This window comes from Rhinolophus ferrumequinum, chromosome 8 (genome assembly GCF_004115265.2).
Source record: "Rhinolophus ferrumequinum isolate MPI-CBG mRhiFer1 chromosome 8, mRhiFer1_v1.p, whole genome shotgun sequence".
Classification (NCBI taxonomy): domain Eukaryota; kingdom Metazoa; phylum Chordata; class Mammalia; order Chiroptera; family Rhinolophidae; genus Rhinolophus; species Rhinolophus ferrumequinum.
In genome coordinates this window covers 44530738-44548449 of record NC_046291.1, presented here as the reverse complement: position 1 = coordinate 44548449, position 17712 = coordinate 44530738, and the positions used below count along the sequence as shown (strand labels likewise).

At 35.1% G+C, this 17712-nt stretch overlaps 1 protein-coding gene across 1 annotated transcript in view; it reads left to right on the top strand.

Moving 5' to 3' along the window:
• Positions 1–17712, top strand: part of PPP1R1C (protein phosphatase 1 regulatory inhibitor subunit 1C) — a 99948-nt gene that overhangs the window by 41212 nt on the left and 41024 nt on the right. The window contains exons 3-4 of the mRNA XM_033112271.1: positions 9058–9095; positions 10832–10892. Coding sequence (XP_032968162.1) covers positions 9058–9095; positions 10832–10892 — 99 coding nt within the window. The remainder of the gene's footprint in view (positions 1–9057; positions 9096–10831; positions 10893–17712) is intronic.

Here is a 17712-nt window from a genome sequence, read left to right as displayed (position 1 = left end):
TTCAGACACAATAGTTTTTAATGAAAAATTGTTGTTATACAAATTGCTTTTCCCTGTTTGTAAAGTGTCATTTCTCTCATGCCACCTCATTACCACTAGATGATTGTGAAAGTGCCACATTCCCATTTGACTTCCTTGAACAGGACGGAAGAACAGTTAATATTAAGAGGTTTTCTGTCTTTTAGAAAGTAGGTGTCCCTTCCTGGTCTTTTGGTTAAAGAAAGTAGGCTTTTTTGGAATTTTTTTTTCTTCTGCTGCTTGCTATTAATGTTTCTGGATTGCCAGATTTTCCAGCATTCAATGCAGAAGAGGAGTAAAAGAAAACCCTGGGAACTCACTGCTGGGCTGTTCCTCAGGTCAAAAGTCCCTAGCTGGCCTGCTTTCTTCTCTCTGCCTTTTAGAGTTTCCTTATGTTTATTCTCTCTATATATATTATATTATACATTATACCCATGGTTTTTAAGCTATACTTAACCCAGTCTAGAGATTTTCACCTTTATTGAGTTTTTTATTTCCATGGTTAATTGTTTTATTTCTAGTTCTTTCTTTTTATATTCACCTGTTCTTGTTTCACTTTAGCCTAATTTTGGTTCAACACTTTGTCATTTTTAAAAATGAATATACTTTCTTTATCTCTTTGTGGGTCCCAAATATACTCGTTTTAAAGACATTTTTACATTTCTCTGACGTTTTCATTTCATCTGGAGGAAATTCATCTTCCAATCGCTTTTCTGGAAGTCATTTTAAAATGTTCCTTTTCTTCTTATGTTTTGACTCTTTGATTTTCAACGCATTGTGAGAATTCCACCCCCACCACTAATTGTGCTCACTTTTCCTTGTTAATGTTCTTGAGTCTTTCTCCATTCACTACTATAGATTTTTAATCTAGAGTCAGATCTTAGTTTGGGCCAAAGGACTACTGTTCCATGTTTACACTAGAAATAGAGCAGGTATAATCACTGAGCCCGCGACGGCTTGTTCCAAGTTCTCTGCTTTCTCCTGTCTCTCTGGATAGACACGTGAATGCCTTTTCTCAACATAGGTGAGAGAGCCCTGTTTCTGGATCCAGTCAGCAAGCCTGGCTTCTGTCCCTTTCTTCAGATGAAGTCAATCATTTTATACTCAGGATAAGAACTCTCAGCTGTCTCTGCCTGTTTCTAGAGCTAAAGTATTTCAGGCCCATCATTTTTTTTTTTTTTTTACCTGCTTATTTTATTTTGCTTTTCTTATGTTTATGGTACATAGAGATGTTTGGCTAATTTTTGACCACGGTTGTATTATTTTAGTCCTCTCTTTTTATATTTACTCTGTCACTGCTATTGCTTTAGAGCAGAGGAATCTTCAAAGCATGAACTTACAACACTCTTTTTATTGGAAGTACTCCAATTTCCTTTAAAATGACTTTTCCCCTCACGTTTCCAAAATAAGTGCCTAAAATAAAGTTTGAAATCACTCTCTGTTATCTAAACTCATCAAAAGTTTGTATCTTTTGGTTTTATTCTAAGAAATGAGATCTCTCCCTATGAAAGCATTCTATATATGGGTCAGTGCACTTCTGCAGCCAATATCCTGAACAAATCATGCATTTCTGTGGTGTTAGTTATTGTCTGAGCTGAGATATATAAAATAGTATATTAAATTTTATTTTATCTACCATTTATTTTTAATTTCTTTTGTGATATATATTGTCCTGACCCAGATAGCTCCACAATCTCTAGAAACCAACAAAGAAAGATCATATATTCTTGTTTTTCCTCCAGGATTATCTTTTGAATGACGTGGGCAAGATTTATAAGAATTAGAATTCTTGTATGATTGCCTTGGATTTTGTAAGCTGATTTAAAGCAATAGAAGTTATGGTCTCTGTTTAACAAGTTTGAAAATCAAATACTTATTTGTTAGACCTATTTATCAGCACCTAATATAAGTAAGTAATTGCACTACTAGTGTATTTTGTAATATAGAGAAACAGTGAACAGAAAGTCTTGTTTTACGAAACATAGCCTTTAAAATATAGTTTTTGACAATCTGTTTTTATGGGCCACTATGCTACTATGCGAAGAGCTGTGGAAAAATCAAACATGGAATCTAATCCCCATTTCTTAACAGGTTATCTGAGGAGATAAAACACTAGTGACCATAGTACAGGATACGTAATGATGAATACTATGAGGTAGGCATAGAGAAAGTGCTGTGAGAGTTGGGTGGAGGAAGATGACTTCTAATCGGGACTAGGGGAGACATGAATTGGGAAAGATTTCTCAGAGAAGGTGCCATTTGAGCAGAATGGAGGGATGGTAGTATTTGGTATGAGAGAAGAAATATTCTAGGTATGAGGAGCAAGCAAGCTAGAAGATATGTATAACCAAATAGATACTATTAGTATTTTCTTTTATACTTTGTTATAAGAAAGGACTTGTAACAATAGGAGGACTGCAAAAATGGATACCACATTTAACCAGTAAATGAATCAGAGCTCTCATCATCACTGGACTTGTCTGGAAATCATTTCACTCCTCATTTTTCCACTAACATAGCCTTGCTTACATTATCTTTCAACAACTTTAATTGAACATTAAAAAGTTCTCTTCATAATTTAATACTACCTTTTCCCCTCCATCTCTTTAATTGGCCCTGTATAACAGTTTTAAAAATTACATATTTTTTATGAACTTTCAGTTACATCACCTACTTTCTAATAATGACTGTCTGGTGTTATTCAAATCATATATGGAATCCTGACAGTAATAACAAAACATATTCATAGGGTGATATTTGTGTTTTGTGTTTTTTTCCTTTTATCTTTTCCTTTTTTATTCTTTTTGCTTAACTTTTTATTGATAGACTTTTTTTTAAGAAGAATTTTAGATTTACAGAAAAATTCAACAGAAGGCATATTGAGTTCCCATTCATCCTCCTCTTCACACATAGCTTCCCCTATTATTAACATTTTACATTAGTCATTAAAGTGTTACATTGTTACAATTAATGACCCAATATAGATATATTATTATTAACTGAAATCCATAGTTTATTCCAATTACCTTAGTTTTTACCACATACCCTTTTCTGTTTCAGGGTCTCATCTGGGATACCCTATTACATTTAGTTGTCGTGTCTCTTAGGCTCTTTTTGTCTGTGACAGTTTCTCAGACTTTCCTTGTTTTGATGACTGCATTAGTCAGAGCTCTTTAGGGAAACAGAATCAATAGGATATATAGCGATATATGGAGATTTATTATGAGGGATATGCTCACATGATTATAGAAGCTGAAGTCCCACAAGCTGTCTGTCATCTGTAAGCCAAAGGCCCAGGAAAGCCAATGATGTAACTTCAATCCAAATCTGAAGGCCTGAGAACAAGGGGAGCCGATGATATAAGTCCTGGTCCAAATGGATTTAGGCTGTCTTTTTTTTCCTAGTTCTTTAAGTTGTAAATTTAGGTGGTTGATTTTAAATCTTTTTTACTTTTTAATTTGAAAGAGTATAGCTATAATTTTTCATCTTAACACTATGTTTCCTGTATCCCTTAAGTTTTGGTACACTGTCTTCATAATTTACTTTTGATCCATTGATTATTTAAGAGTGTGTTGTTTAATTTCCACAAATTTCTGAATTTTCCAGCTTTATTGCTGTTATTGATTTCTAACTTCATCTTATTGTGGTTGGAGAAGATATTTTTATGACATGTATCTTTTAAAATCTATTGAGATTAATTTGTGGCTTAACATATGTTCTATCCTGGAAAATATCCTATGTATACTTGAGAAGAATATACATGCTATTGTTATTGCATAGATATTTTGAGTATGTATTACATCTATTTGATTCACTATGTTTTTTAAATCTTCTATTTCCTTGGTTATCTTTTTTTTGGTTGTGCTACCATTATTGTGTGGCGTATTAAAGTCTCCACAATTATTGTAGAAGTACTTCTTTTAATTCTGTCAGTTTTTGCTTCATATGTTTGGATGGTCTGTTATGAGGTGTGTAAATGTTCATAATGTTTATGTTTTCCTTCTGTACTGAAACTTTTTTTTAACATATAACTTTTTTTTCATTTAAAGTCTATTTTGTCTGATATTAGTATAACTACCCTTTCTCGTTTGGTTTATATTTTCATGGAATATCTTTTTCCATCCTTTCACTTTTATCTTATTTGTATATTTGGATCTGAAGACAGCACATAGTTTGATCATGTGTTTTCATCCATTCTGCTAATCTTTGTCTTTTAGAGATTTTAATATATTCACTTTAAACTAATTATTGATGAGAAAAGATTTCTGTCATTTTGCTATTTGTTTTCTATATGCCTTATACCTTCTTTATCCCTCATTTCCTGCATTACTATCTTCTTTTGTGTTTAGTTGATTGTTTGTAGTTAATTAGTTAAATTATTTTCTCATTTATATATATATATATATATATATATATATATATATATATATACACACACACACACATATATATTCTATAGCTATTTTCTTTGTAGTTATTATGAGGATTACATTTTACACCCTAAAGTTATAATATCCTAATTTAAATTTATACCAGTTTAACTTCAATAATATAGAAACACTGCTTCTTTGCAGCAGTGTTCCCACATCTTTCAGTGATTGATATCACAAAATTACATCCTTATACATTGTGTGCCACAAAATATAAACTAATAATCTTTAAATTCATTAGTTTCTTAAATTTTGTAGAAAACAAAGTGTGCAATTACAACCAAAGTTACAATAATACTAGCTTATAGACGACTTTAAAATGTATTTGTTTCTTAAATGATTTAAAAATCAAAAAGTTGAGTTACAAACTGTTTATATAATATCACTAACTTTTATAATTGCCCATGTGTTAAACTTTACTGAGAGTTTTATTTTTCATATAGCTTTGAGTTACTGGCTGGTGTCTTTCATTTTACCTAGGACTCCCTTGAGCATTTCTTGCAGAGCCGGTCTACCTGTAACAAACTCCCTCAACTTTTGGTTGTCTGGGGATGTCAGTTTCTCCCTCACTTTTAAAGAACAATTTTATAGAATAGAGGATTCTTGGCTGACAGTTTTTTTCTTTTAGCACTTTGAATGTATTGGCTCATTTATGGGCACATTACCTTCTGGTCCGCAAAGTTTCTGGTGAGAAATGAGCGACAATTATGTTGAGGATCCCTTGCATGTGACGGGTTGCCTATCTCTTGCTGTTTGCAAGTTCTTTGTTTCTGGGTTTAGAAAGTCTGATTATATGTGTCTCCTTCTGAGTCTTTATGAGTTCATCTTACTTGGAGTTTATTGAGTTTCTTGAAGTTTATATCATGCCTTTCATCAAATTTGGGAAGTTTTCAGTCATTATTTCTTCAAATATTCTCTCTATTCCTTTTCCTTTTTCATCTCCTCTGGGACCCCTATAATGTGTATTTTGCTCTACTCAATGGTCTCCCACAAGTTCCTGAGGTTATGTTCACTTTTCTTCAATCTTTTTTCCTTTCCATTCCTGAGACACACTAATTTCTATTATTCTACCTTCAACTTTGATAACTCTTTTTTCTGCCTGCTCAAATCTGCCTTTTAATTTATCTTGTGAAGTTTTCATTTCAGTTATTATACTCCAAAATATGTCTGGTCTCTTTCTAGGTTTTCTGTCTATTTATTTTTATTCATATGTCATTTTCTTGACTTTCTCCACATTTTCCTTTAGTTCTTTGAGCACTTTTATGACAGTTATTTTAAAATCTTTGTCTAGTAGATCTGCCATCAAGTCTTTTTCAGGGACAGTTTCTATTTATTTTTCCCTTGAATGGGCAATAATTTTCTGTTTCTTTGTATGCTGGTGATTTTGTATTCAAAAGAACTGGACATTTGAATCTAATAATTTGGTAACCCTACAAGACAGATTCTCTCACTTTCCCAGAGTTTACTGGATTTGTGTTGTTGCTGTTTGTTTGTTTTATTGTTGTAAGCTGTGTCTGTCTGGAGGATGAGTCTGAGGTGTAAATGTAAGGTTTTCTCAGGTCTTTTCTGAGTTTGCACCTTTCCCTGGACTTGCACAGTCACTATCTAATTTCTTCTGATATGCAGTTGCTTTTGAATTTCATACTTTAATGTCTGGCTCACAAAAGGGGAAAAAGAGAAAAATGAAGAAGGGTAAAATGGGCGCTGACCCTTTAAATCACCTGGAAGTCATTTCAGCCTGAGGAGAAAGGACTTGTAACAATAGGAGGCGGTGCAACAATGGGTACCTATCTTTTTGTATGCACCTCTGAGATCAGAAGCAGCAATCAGTGATCAGAGCACAGATCCCTGATACTTGGAGGACCAGATCCATTTTACTCACCCAGGGTGCCACAAATTGTGTGCAAGCTTCTTCTGAAATATATGTATGGCTGCCTGCCATGGGGTTTGCAAATTGGGGATGGGTAGCAGTTAATGTATTCAGAGCTGAAACTGACTGAAATTAACCAAAATTTACCATCCAAGTCTTCCCTGGAAGTTACAATCCTTCAATAGACTCCAGAATCCCAAAATGGTTATATTGGATGGATTATTCCAATATCATTGTTGTTTAGATACACAGATTCCAGGTACTTCCTACTCTACTATTCTCCCAGCATCATCTTTCTATTGAGATTTGTCTGATGTTTTTCTCATGACTAGACTGGGTTATAGGTTTTGGGGAGGGAGATCACTAAGGTAAAGTGCCATCTTCATCACATCACATCACATCAAGAGTTCAAACTATCAACATAATTTATGACCTTACTAACCTGGCTGAATTAATACTTGTCAAGTTGTTCCACTGTAAAGGGACTCATATCCACATTCCCCCTTTCCATACTCTACTCTTTAAAAGGAATTCACTATAGGCAGCCCATACTTAGGGGAAATTTGGTAACCTTAGAAGACAGATTCTAATAATTTGGTAACCCTAGAAGTGAAACCCTAGAAATGAAACCCTATGCTTTCATTTAAAAACATTTTTTATTCCTAAAAACAAGCTTTTGAGGAAGGCAAAAAATAATTATGCTTTCCCTACCCTATTTCACACATGGAAAAAACCCTGAAGTTCATGAAAATTAAGTGATTTGCCTGTGGTGTCAGGACAGATAAGTAGAAGGGCAATATTAGAAATTACATATGCTCACCAGTGATTTTTCAAGAAAAAAATTTCTTGGCCAGCCACAATCAAGACTCTCTAGGCTTTCCTCAGTTTTCTATCTTTTTTATAATTTTCTCATTTCTTAGTTTTTCTGGTTCTGACTCTGTTATAGTTCAGAAAGTTTTCTTGTTCTTTGATCATGGTCTTCTCTATTTCGTTCTCTTTTACACTTTATTTTTATATACATTTTTAATTACCACTAGTTTTCCAAAAATCTGATGAGATCTCACTGATTTTTCTAAGGCAATCAGACAATTGTGTTTTCAGTTTATGTGATTATCCACATGGATCCTGAGTTTATCCTATTCCTTTCATGAATTTAAATATCTCAAGAGCATTCTAACTAATCAATACTCAAACCTTTCTAGACCACGTCTAGCCCTCTCTTCATTTTCAATGATGACAACATTCCTTAAAAGGTTATGCTCAGATGACTTTTACATTTTTGTCTCTAAGTAAAGAATTTCTTCTTTCAAACTAAATGGCCCTTGAGAGAAGAAAAAATATAGAAAAGATAAAGCTAAAATAGGTACAACAGCTTATTTCAGATAATGTATAGTTTTAGATCATGGATAATGAATTACCAAGCCTCTCATGTATTTTACTGATCATGTTCCCTGCTATTGAATATAAAATTTTTTCCCGGAATATAAAATTTTTTCCTGGAATAACAAGAAAGCTAAATGATATTTGAAAACAGGAATATATCCTTATATTTCATTGAGGATTTGTCTTTCTTAAACACTTCTTGGATTGGCCCTGAAGTTTAGGGCCTGAAGAAAACATGGAGATATTTTGAACTGCATTTTAATGTTTTTGTGTAGAATAAAGAGCTGGAGAAGTATGCATGTATACATTTTTAGGTTTCTTCCTTCAGTTAATACTCCTTGGTACAAGTTAGAGAGAACATTGTGCTTGTGTCTGTATGTTGTCCAGTATTTGTGGGCTCTATGAGCATGTAGAATGTGTGTGCATTTCTCTATTATCTTTATATCTATATTTTATCTATCCTTTATAAAATAAAAATGCCATAATATAGTTTTCAAGTCCTTTTCATTTACATAGTACATGTTTTCGTGTCAATAAATACAGATCAATATCTTTAAGCGGGTATTCTTTGATGAACTTCTCATTCAGTTTTTGGATCATGAGGTCCGTCTCAGCGTTGAGACTAACCTAAGAGTCAGTAAAGGGTAACTGGGTCAGGAAGGCAAGAGGCGGAATCCATGCAAAGTAGGTGAGGAGGTAAGAAAGAAGCTCGGCCTGGAATCTCTTCCCTCTGTGAAAGTGAAGTCTGTGAGCACCTCTTTCTCCTCTCTCCCCTTCCTCACAACTCTTTTTACACAGACTAGGTAGAAGTGGCCCTAGCACTGTCATAAGAAATATTTCTGACAAAGTAACTGATTCTTTCCAGTGGCACATAGAAAAGAGGGTGCTGTCTCAGAGTCAGAGTGATAGGACTGAGTGGAAAAGAAAGTTTGTTCTGCTTAAATGGCCAATTTGAGGAAACTTTACAGAGGCTATAGTCAGTAAACAGTGGCAATAAAATCCATGAGAAGAGGAGGTGACTTATGCCTTAGCACTGTGAGGTTAATGACACAACGTTCTAAGAGCCATTTCCTGGCCCCCTTTCTGGACTGCTGGAAGATGGGCAATTTGGGATTTTAAGAGGGATTTTTAAAATTTTTTTTATTACCGTTTTAAACACCTTTGGGAGAAGGTTATCTCAGAAGAAAACCACCCCCTTCTGTTCCCCTTTCCTTATCAGCCATTAGAATAAGCCACAGATGCCATATAAACATAGGCAATTATTAAATAATTTTGATATGTGTTATTTAAAATTTTAATATGCGTATTATAGGAAAGTATCACTTTTCTAATAAATTATACCTACTTCTCTTGCAGAAATAGAAGACAAGAGAGTGACCAACACACAAGCAGAAGTAAGTTTTCTTATATTTTTATATTAATAGCTGTTCAAATCAATTAAAATACAATTAGTTTGATTTGATGTGATGTAAAATATATCAATATAACTGTGATGTGAAAACTAGTTTGAGGGTGGCGGGTTAGCTCAGTTGCTTAGAATGTGTTGGTACTGACACCAAGGTTGCCGGTTCGATCCCTGCATGTGCCACTGTGAGCTGTGCCCTCCTTAGAAAAACAAACAAACAACAACAACAAAAAGTTTGCTTTTCCGGACTGAACAAAGAGTAAAATGTGCCATTAAATTTCTGCCTCTAGGTTACCTTGATTCTCTACCTATGAAATGATAACCCCTGAAAAAAATTCTAAAATAAACCATTGCTTTGAGTGTCAAGAAATGGTATTGATAATTTCAATCTAGTGACTGCTTACATATGAGCACCACAGACTAGGGACTCAATGTTGGAATACTGGATCAAAAAGATGGGGGACAGGTACCTCTAAAGGGTCTTCTGGTGTGTGGAACCAAGAGCAGATTGTGAGGCCAGAGTCTCCACATATACATGTAAGAGTTCAGATAGACAGTTAGAGCCGGGGGAAACTAGGGGAGCTGATAATATAGAATATATAGAATACAAGGAAGTAAATGAATTTGAACCCAGAAATAGAACAAATATTGAATAAGATGCATGTAGACTTAGGAGCCAATTCTCATGGCTGCATTAGTAGGCATATAGCAACACTCAGGAAAATGTAGAAAGAAAAAAATAATAAAATACTAAAAATTTAATGAGGTTGTTTGAAAATGCTTTGGAAAATAAACTCTTACATAAATAGAAAGTAGTTTGATTACTTAAGTTTACTACTATACTAAACAGTCTTTTCTGTAGAATTAATTTCCTACTTGGCTTTTGAATATTTGTATGGAAATAAATATATAAGAAATCCTGGAAGTGATTGCTTCTCAAAATCAGCCAGATTCTCAACAATGGATCAAAGATATTTTCCTTACACAGTTGGTTGACTCTGCTGATGCAGGGTTGAAACTGTAAAGTTTTGGGGGAGTCAAAAGTTCTATTCAGATTTTCAACTGGGTGGGGCATTGGCACCCAGAACTCCTGCATTTTTTAAGGGTCATCTGTAGAGACAGAGAAAGAAGTCCTGATCCAATGTGCTCAGATGAAAGTGTTGAATAGCAGTTTTGTTAGGAAAGGACTTATCTTTTGAACATAGAAAAGAATATTATCTTGACATTGTCATTCCAAGTAAATGGAAATATTAGATTGAACCTATTAATTCCAGAGGGTTATAGATCGGTATTACTGACCAAGGACACTCATTCCTCCAGAAACACTTGACAATTCTAGGAACCAGATAATTATCCCATGGGCATAGCTTTTTGAGTATATTTTGTCCTGGCCCTTAAGCTTTTCTTTCAAATGCAAAGGATTAGTGTCTCTTTTTCTCTTATAAAAATAAAAGAATGTTACTAGGTGGAAAAAGAAAGAGTGATTTCAAGACTGCAATGGGTGAAGAGTTTTATGATAAAATATACGCCAGCTTTATATATCTCTTAATACTATACTATCTGTGGACATGTATATAATTTCTCATTGATTAGAATTTTGTTTTGTGACGGGGAAAATCAGAAAGCTCTTTGAAATACGACACAATGTTTATTTCCCTCACAGGGCTGATGGCATTATCTTTTTATCCAAATATAAAACCTTTACTTTTTTCTTTTGGTCCACAGTCACAAAATGCATCCCCTAAGCAAAGGAAGCAGAGCGTGTACACACCACCTGCCATGAAAGGTACTGTTCAGGTACTGTTTCGGGTTGTTCTGAGTATTGAGCTCATGGCTGGCAAGCTGTCTGTTCTCAAGGACCATATGCTTAATAATAAGCTAGCCCTGGTCTCAGCTCCACAACTTAATAACATGACATTCAGTAAGATACTTTATTTAAAACTTTAATCAAGAGTAAAATATGTGGTTGAAGAAAGGATAACTAGAGATGTCTCAGCATCTGTCTGGAAATTCAGATTTTCCAAAATAACGACAACGGTTCTTCTTTTACCCTTCTTCACACATTTTCCTTGAAGAGATTTTCCAGAATCCCAAATTACTTTGGCCAGTATTGTCAGATGATTGTCATTCATTTTCTTGGTTTAGGAGAAGTAGAATTTGGAAAATTTAATGTAAAGTGATGCCTCATTTCTTTGTGTCGGGAGCAGTTCTGAGAAATCCAATCAAATAGTGAGAAGCTGTGTATATAACAGCTGTTGAAATAACAACTAAGAATGCTAGTTTAGATTCTGGCATTTTCTCAGAATTTCCCCTCAAAATTGGAACTGCTAAAAGAACATCTAAGTGTATCAGAATGTTGACCAACATAACTTCCAGGAAAGGCTTCTTTGATTTCTCACACCAAAATGTTCCTGACATAAGGCAGAACGTGTCCAATCCAGTAGCTTGTGTTCCAGTCTAGGGCTTGGGCTGTCCACCCAGTGGTTCATCATATAGTCGTCCAGCTTGGTTTCAACTACAGGCAAGGCCAGCTGAACAGCTTCCTCTGGAGTCTGGAGAGATGTCTAAATCGAGAGTAAAATTTTCCACTCTCTATTCTCTGTAGATTCGGGGCCTTTTCAGGGAGGTGGGATATAAATGGACAGACACACAAATAGCTACTTTCAGTAAACTTCCTTCCTATGCAGCTATAAAATACCACATTTGCTTGTTCATAAGACTGCAATAAATAATGCAATCATCAGCATTGTAGTTTATTCCAGGGTAATTATTGAGACCATCAAGCATCACCCTCTGAAGATAAATGTAATCATTTTGAGGATATTTTCCCTATTGTAAGTCACCTTGTATTTTCAAGACATATCAGTTTTGGCATGAATGGGCAACAATGAAAGATATATGTCGGCTCATTTAATGATTTCCTCTGTTCCATTTAAGGTTAGTTTAACTAAAAAAAGTAATACTGTTCTCATGTCCTCAGAGAATAATGGTATTATTTTTAAATGGAAATCTTAAAATCAAGGTCCCAGGAGCTCATGGTTTTCATTATATTTAGTTCTCAAATATCATAAGAATGTGGGATCCTAACATTTATGGAAGATAATCCCATTGCAGATTTTTATATATAACCTTACTACTGTCAAGGCCTCCAAGATGGTCATTCATTGATAATCATTTTGGCCATGGGTTAAAGGCTTGAGAAAGCACAGTAATTCTTCTACGAGGCTATCAGTGTGTTTTTATAGGTCACTTAGGTCCTAATTTATAACCAGTAAATATCAAGGTAAGTCTCCTGCTTCTGATGAAAGAGAAAGCTAAATCTATTTGTTTCGTTTAATCTACCTGTCTCTAAGCACTAGAAATAAATATTTGAAGACAATATTAAGCAATGGTTACATATAGTACATTATGAGCACCTTAAAGAAGCTACGATAAGAAAGATGAATTAGCAAAGGAAATGTTATTGAGATGCTAAATACGATAATGCAATTGCTCAGAAACGCATAATTCTTCAAATTGCAGTGGAACATGCAATTATTCAGTGTAAACAAATGTTTGCTGTGAGAGTAGAGCAGCAACAGATGTGATTAAGAGTTCTGAAAAAAATCACTGACAAAAAGGCCAACAAGGGCTTCATGAAGGACCCAGTGAGTAACTGCTTAGTAAATCAAATCAAAACAAAACAAAACAAAAACAAATTAGCAAGATTCTTTTATTGTCCTCTCTTACTAGGTTGTGAGGTGTTATTGGGTACAGAGGCCAAAGTGGTAGTAAGGGAGAGATGCTATATCCCACCTGTGCCATTTCAATTAATGCATAGACAGACTAGTCTCCTATCCCATACATTAATGTATTTTTCCCTCTTCAGTCACTATGGTAGTTATGGCTCCAGCACTTTTCAGAAAACATAGACATATCCAGGTTATCCCTTGTAATGAGGAGTTTATATGAAGGTACACAGGAGAAGACATAGAGCAGAAAACAACATTTTAACAGGCACACTGTCAGGATTGATAGGCTGATGACTCCCAAATTTATATCTGCTGTCTTAATATAGCTCCTGAACTTGAGACTCCCTTTGCCAACTAGCTACCAAGTTTCTTCACTTGAATGTTATTAGACTTCTCAAATTTAATATATCCAAAACCAAACTCATTGGCTCTTTTTCTGGTTTTCTCCACCTCAATAAAATGTATTCAGCTGTTGAGAACGAAAACCTTTGCGTAATCCTGACCCTAAGCCCTTACACAACCTGTTGCCTACACTTGTTAGCTCTAATTTCAAAATGTACCCCTTATCTGACTACCTCCCATATCTTCCACTGTTACTACCTTGTGCAAGCCATCATTCTTTCTTGCCTGGGCTGCTGAAGTAGCCTTCTAACTGGTCTCCCTCCCTGCTTCTGCTCTTGGTCCTCTACAATCTAGTCTCCATATAGAAGCCAGAGTAATTCCTCTAACTCACAAATGTGAGCATACCATCCCTTTTATCAAAATCCTCAATGGCTTCCTGTTACATTCGGAATAAAATTAAAACTCCAACCATGGCTTACAAATCCCTGAACGAGCTGCACTAGCCTCCCTCTTTGACCTCATCTCCTTTCACACTGTCCCTTGTTCATTGGTGTCCAACATCGTGGCCGTATTTGCTATTTTTAAACAGGCCAAACAGACTTCCACTTCAGAGCATTTGTGCTTTCCATTTGTTCTGCCTCTTCTTTATACAGTGGCCTCAGAGGTGGCTTAGCTAATGTTACCTCCTAAGATAAGCCTTCCTTTTCTGGTAATTCTATCATCATCTGTATCTTTACACACTGCCTTATTTTTTTCCATAGCACTCATCATGATGTACCTAAAATGAGGAATTCATGACAACAGTTTTGTTCATTTGACTAGGCCTAGCACCTAGAACATAAGCCTGGCACATAGTAGATGCTCAACAAATACTTGTGGAATAAATGAAATTAGCCACATTGTCATCTGATCAGAAGCAGATATCTCTTGAGCTTTGTTCTACTAATTGTCCTACTTGTGACTCTGCTTCTCTTTCTCTTTACTTCTCTCTCTGCCTGATTCTCTCTTAACTTTTGTGTTCCTACTTATCCATATGCTTTTGTTTTTCTGGTACGCTTTTTTTCCACTTCCCTCTCCTCTCCTCTGGCTAAAGAGAAAATCTGATTTGGTTAATTAGTTACCATCCGGAACAATGCAATGGTTGGGCTAGATTCTTAAGAAAGGTCATCTCATGGACCACTGGAACAATTAGGAGGCTGACTTTGGCTAGGGACTGGTTCCTGGATCAATTAGTTCATGGCTAAAGTGGGCGCATCATATGATCCAAACAGTGATAATGTAAATAGAAGGATCTAGATATTGCTTTTCTTTCTCCAGGGGTGTTTCATGGCTTGTCCAGCACATTTACTTCTAGAAAGTAGTAATAGATTTAATACTTGATCTGGCCATCGTTCTAGTCATAAATTTGTAGACATTCAAAGTTGTCAAAGACCTTAGAGGTTAACTAGTACAACTATCCAGTAATGGCAGAATTATTTTTACTGCATTTAACCTCAGGGTATTAAATTGGCTATGCTCTCTTGGAGATTCAAATGTGTTAGGCCCGGGGTGGAGCCAGATAATCAAATGTTCCAGGTGATTCTGCGGCAGCGAGTCTAACGATTGATACATTCAAATATCTAATTACCTACCTAACATGGTTTTCTTGTATCACAAGTAGATATCTCATAGAGGTCAAAGATGATTATAAGATCAAAATTAATATGTTCAAAACTTGCCCTTCGATCTTCTCCACAACAAATAGATTTTGTCCTCCATTGTTCTTCTTAGGAAATGGAATTTTCGTCTGTCTAGGTGCTTATTCCTGAGTTTTGGGAATCTCCAGTGACCCTCTCCCTCACCACACTCTGGTTAATGGTAAAGCACTACGTCTTGTGGATTGCAACCCATTAGATTTTCTTCACCATTTCTCTTCTTTTATGTCCAGGGCCACCACCATACTTCAAGTCACAATCATCTCATTGCCAGCATATAATTGGTTGCTCTCTACCTAGTCTTTCTCTTTTTGCCTCCCATCCACTTTCTATAGAGCAACTACAGTGAATTTTTAACACACAAAGTAATTATGCTACTTTCTAGTTAAAACTCTTCAATAGTTCGCCATTGCCATGACATAAAAGCCCTATTCCGGAGCAAGGTTTTCAAAGTTTACTGCCCTATGTGTACAACCTACCTCTCTTCCTGATACCTACTGTGTCCCAGCTATACTGGCCTTCTGCCAGCTTCTGAATGCACCAAGTTCTTTGCTGATTCAGGAAAGAGTTTGCACACATTTTTCCATTCACCTAGAATGTTCTCCCTTGCCTCCATCTTTCCTCATTCTTCATGTGGTTAACTTAAGTTTAGCATTCAAGCCCTGTCCTTAAAGGTCAGTTTCTGAAAGGAGCTTTCCCTAAACTTCTCCTCTAAGTTCTCTATAGCTACAACTCAATATTAATAACTGTAAATTCTCTATAGTTCTTTCATTGCAAATAATCACAATGTCCAATTTTTCATTTAGTGTCTGTCTTTCCAACTAGACAGGAAGTGATCTATGTGAGTGATGGTGTGGCTGCAGTGACAATGTCTGTTGTGTTCTCTACCATATCTGCAGGGCTTCACATAATGCTTGGGACATAAACCTACTTATAAATGTACTTTTAAGTAAGTTTTAAAAATATACCCAACACTAGTGTTGGTTCATGAATTATTTCCTTAGGATATCTACCTTCTCTCTGGTTTGTCTATTAGAATGATATTTACTCTATTGAGGCCCCTAGAAATTTGTATTCAAGGATTCTTGTTCAATATCTTATTACTATTTGTGGCAAATTTTAAAATGACAACTATCGAAATATTTCAAGACATCTATCAGGTCCTTGTCTCACCACTAATTTCGTTCTTTCCAGGTTAAATATCTACCTGTCAAATATGCCAGCCAGTTAGTCCTTCCACATTCATTCTTAATCTCCTAATAAGCTGCACTTTGCCTATATCAATTCTAGAAGTGCATCATTCAAAAGTAACGTAATACTTAAGGTGTGGTCTGACCAGAACAGAGTGGAGACTTAAATTAGGCCTGTCACCTACTTCATCCCAGATGATTTAATTCTGTCAATGCAACCCAAAAGCTTATTAGCTTTTTCTGGTAGCTATATACATTGGTGATAAATAATTAGCTTACAAATAAATTCAAAACTTTCAAGCCTTTTTTATGTATTGCTTTTAAGCCATGTTATTCACCATGCATTCCCCATTTTAAAATTATGTCCTCTTTAACCAGGAAGCAGGACAGTGCTGTCATCCCAATGTGTCCTCTTGTGAGAGTGAGTGAGACTGTCACATGAACATGTCATATTTCGTACCGTGATTCTATCATCCATTCTATTTTCTATTATCTCAATTGTGTGTCATCCATGGATAAGATAAACTCATCTTTGGAATTTTTATCCATATCTGTTGTCAACAGAGCAAACAGAAAAGCTCAAAGAGAGGGCCCTGCAGCACAATGATCTCTCTCTACTTGATATTGATTCCCTTGAATGCCACCATTCAATCAGTTATCAAACAGACTTATTATAGCAGGATTCTATCCCTTAACAACAGAGGATATTATGAACACTCTTCTTAGATACATTGTTATATTTTAGATATCTTGTGTTGATCACATTTTTCATCTATACAGATAAGCCATAAACTTATAATATATATTATGTATAAAAATGACAGAAGTTGAAGTTTGCATAGAAAACAGACTCACTTTTCAATTACCGTACTATATAATATGGTGCTTTATAATTATATAAGTAGGAAGTGCTGAAGATTATCAGAAAAATTATAACTGACTACTGAATACCCATGTGCAATTCTCTGGTGTTTATGTGGTGGTCAGCCTTGTAATTTACAGAACAGTCAATTAAATTATTGTTGGATAGCTTGAATCATGTTTTCAGAAAAGCAAAGTAGGTTTGAATCTTGGGACAGGAAATGGCTGACTCATTTCCACCCCCATTTTGTGTTTGTGTGTGTTTTACTGGAATTCAAATGCCTTCAGTTGAAGAGAGCAAAGCAAGTGCTATTGATTTTTTAAAAAAATCTGAACACGACAAAAAGCAGCTGACTGAAAAATGGCTTTGTATAGCAGGGCATCTTAGTATTACATTACCATTCTTAATGCATAGCAGGTCAGATTTTTCTTGTACTTCTGAAAAATATTTTCTTCCTTTCATTCTCTTTTTTTTTTTAATTAAAGTTATTGGGGTGACAATGGTTAGTAAAGTTACATAGATTTCATTCTTCATAATTTCTTTAAAAGAATAGCTTAGCTACTTCAGTGTACAGAGATCGTTCTTTTGATAAGTCAAATAGGTCTTTGAATGCTTATTGCTTTGTAACTCCTACAATTTTTTTTCCTCCAAGGATGGTTATGATCTTGATATTTTATCTCAATTCAGCCTCTTTTCATAATACAGCAATAAATGTAAATGAGAAATATCCCAGGAAACGCAAAAAAAAAAAAAAAAAAAAATCAAACTAGCCCAATAAGAAATCTAA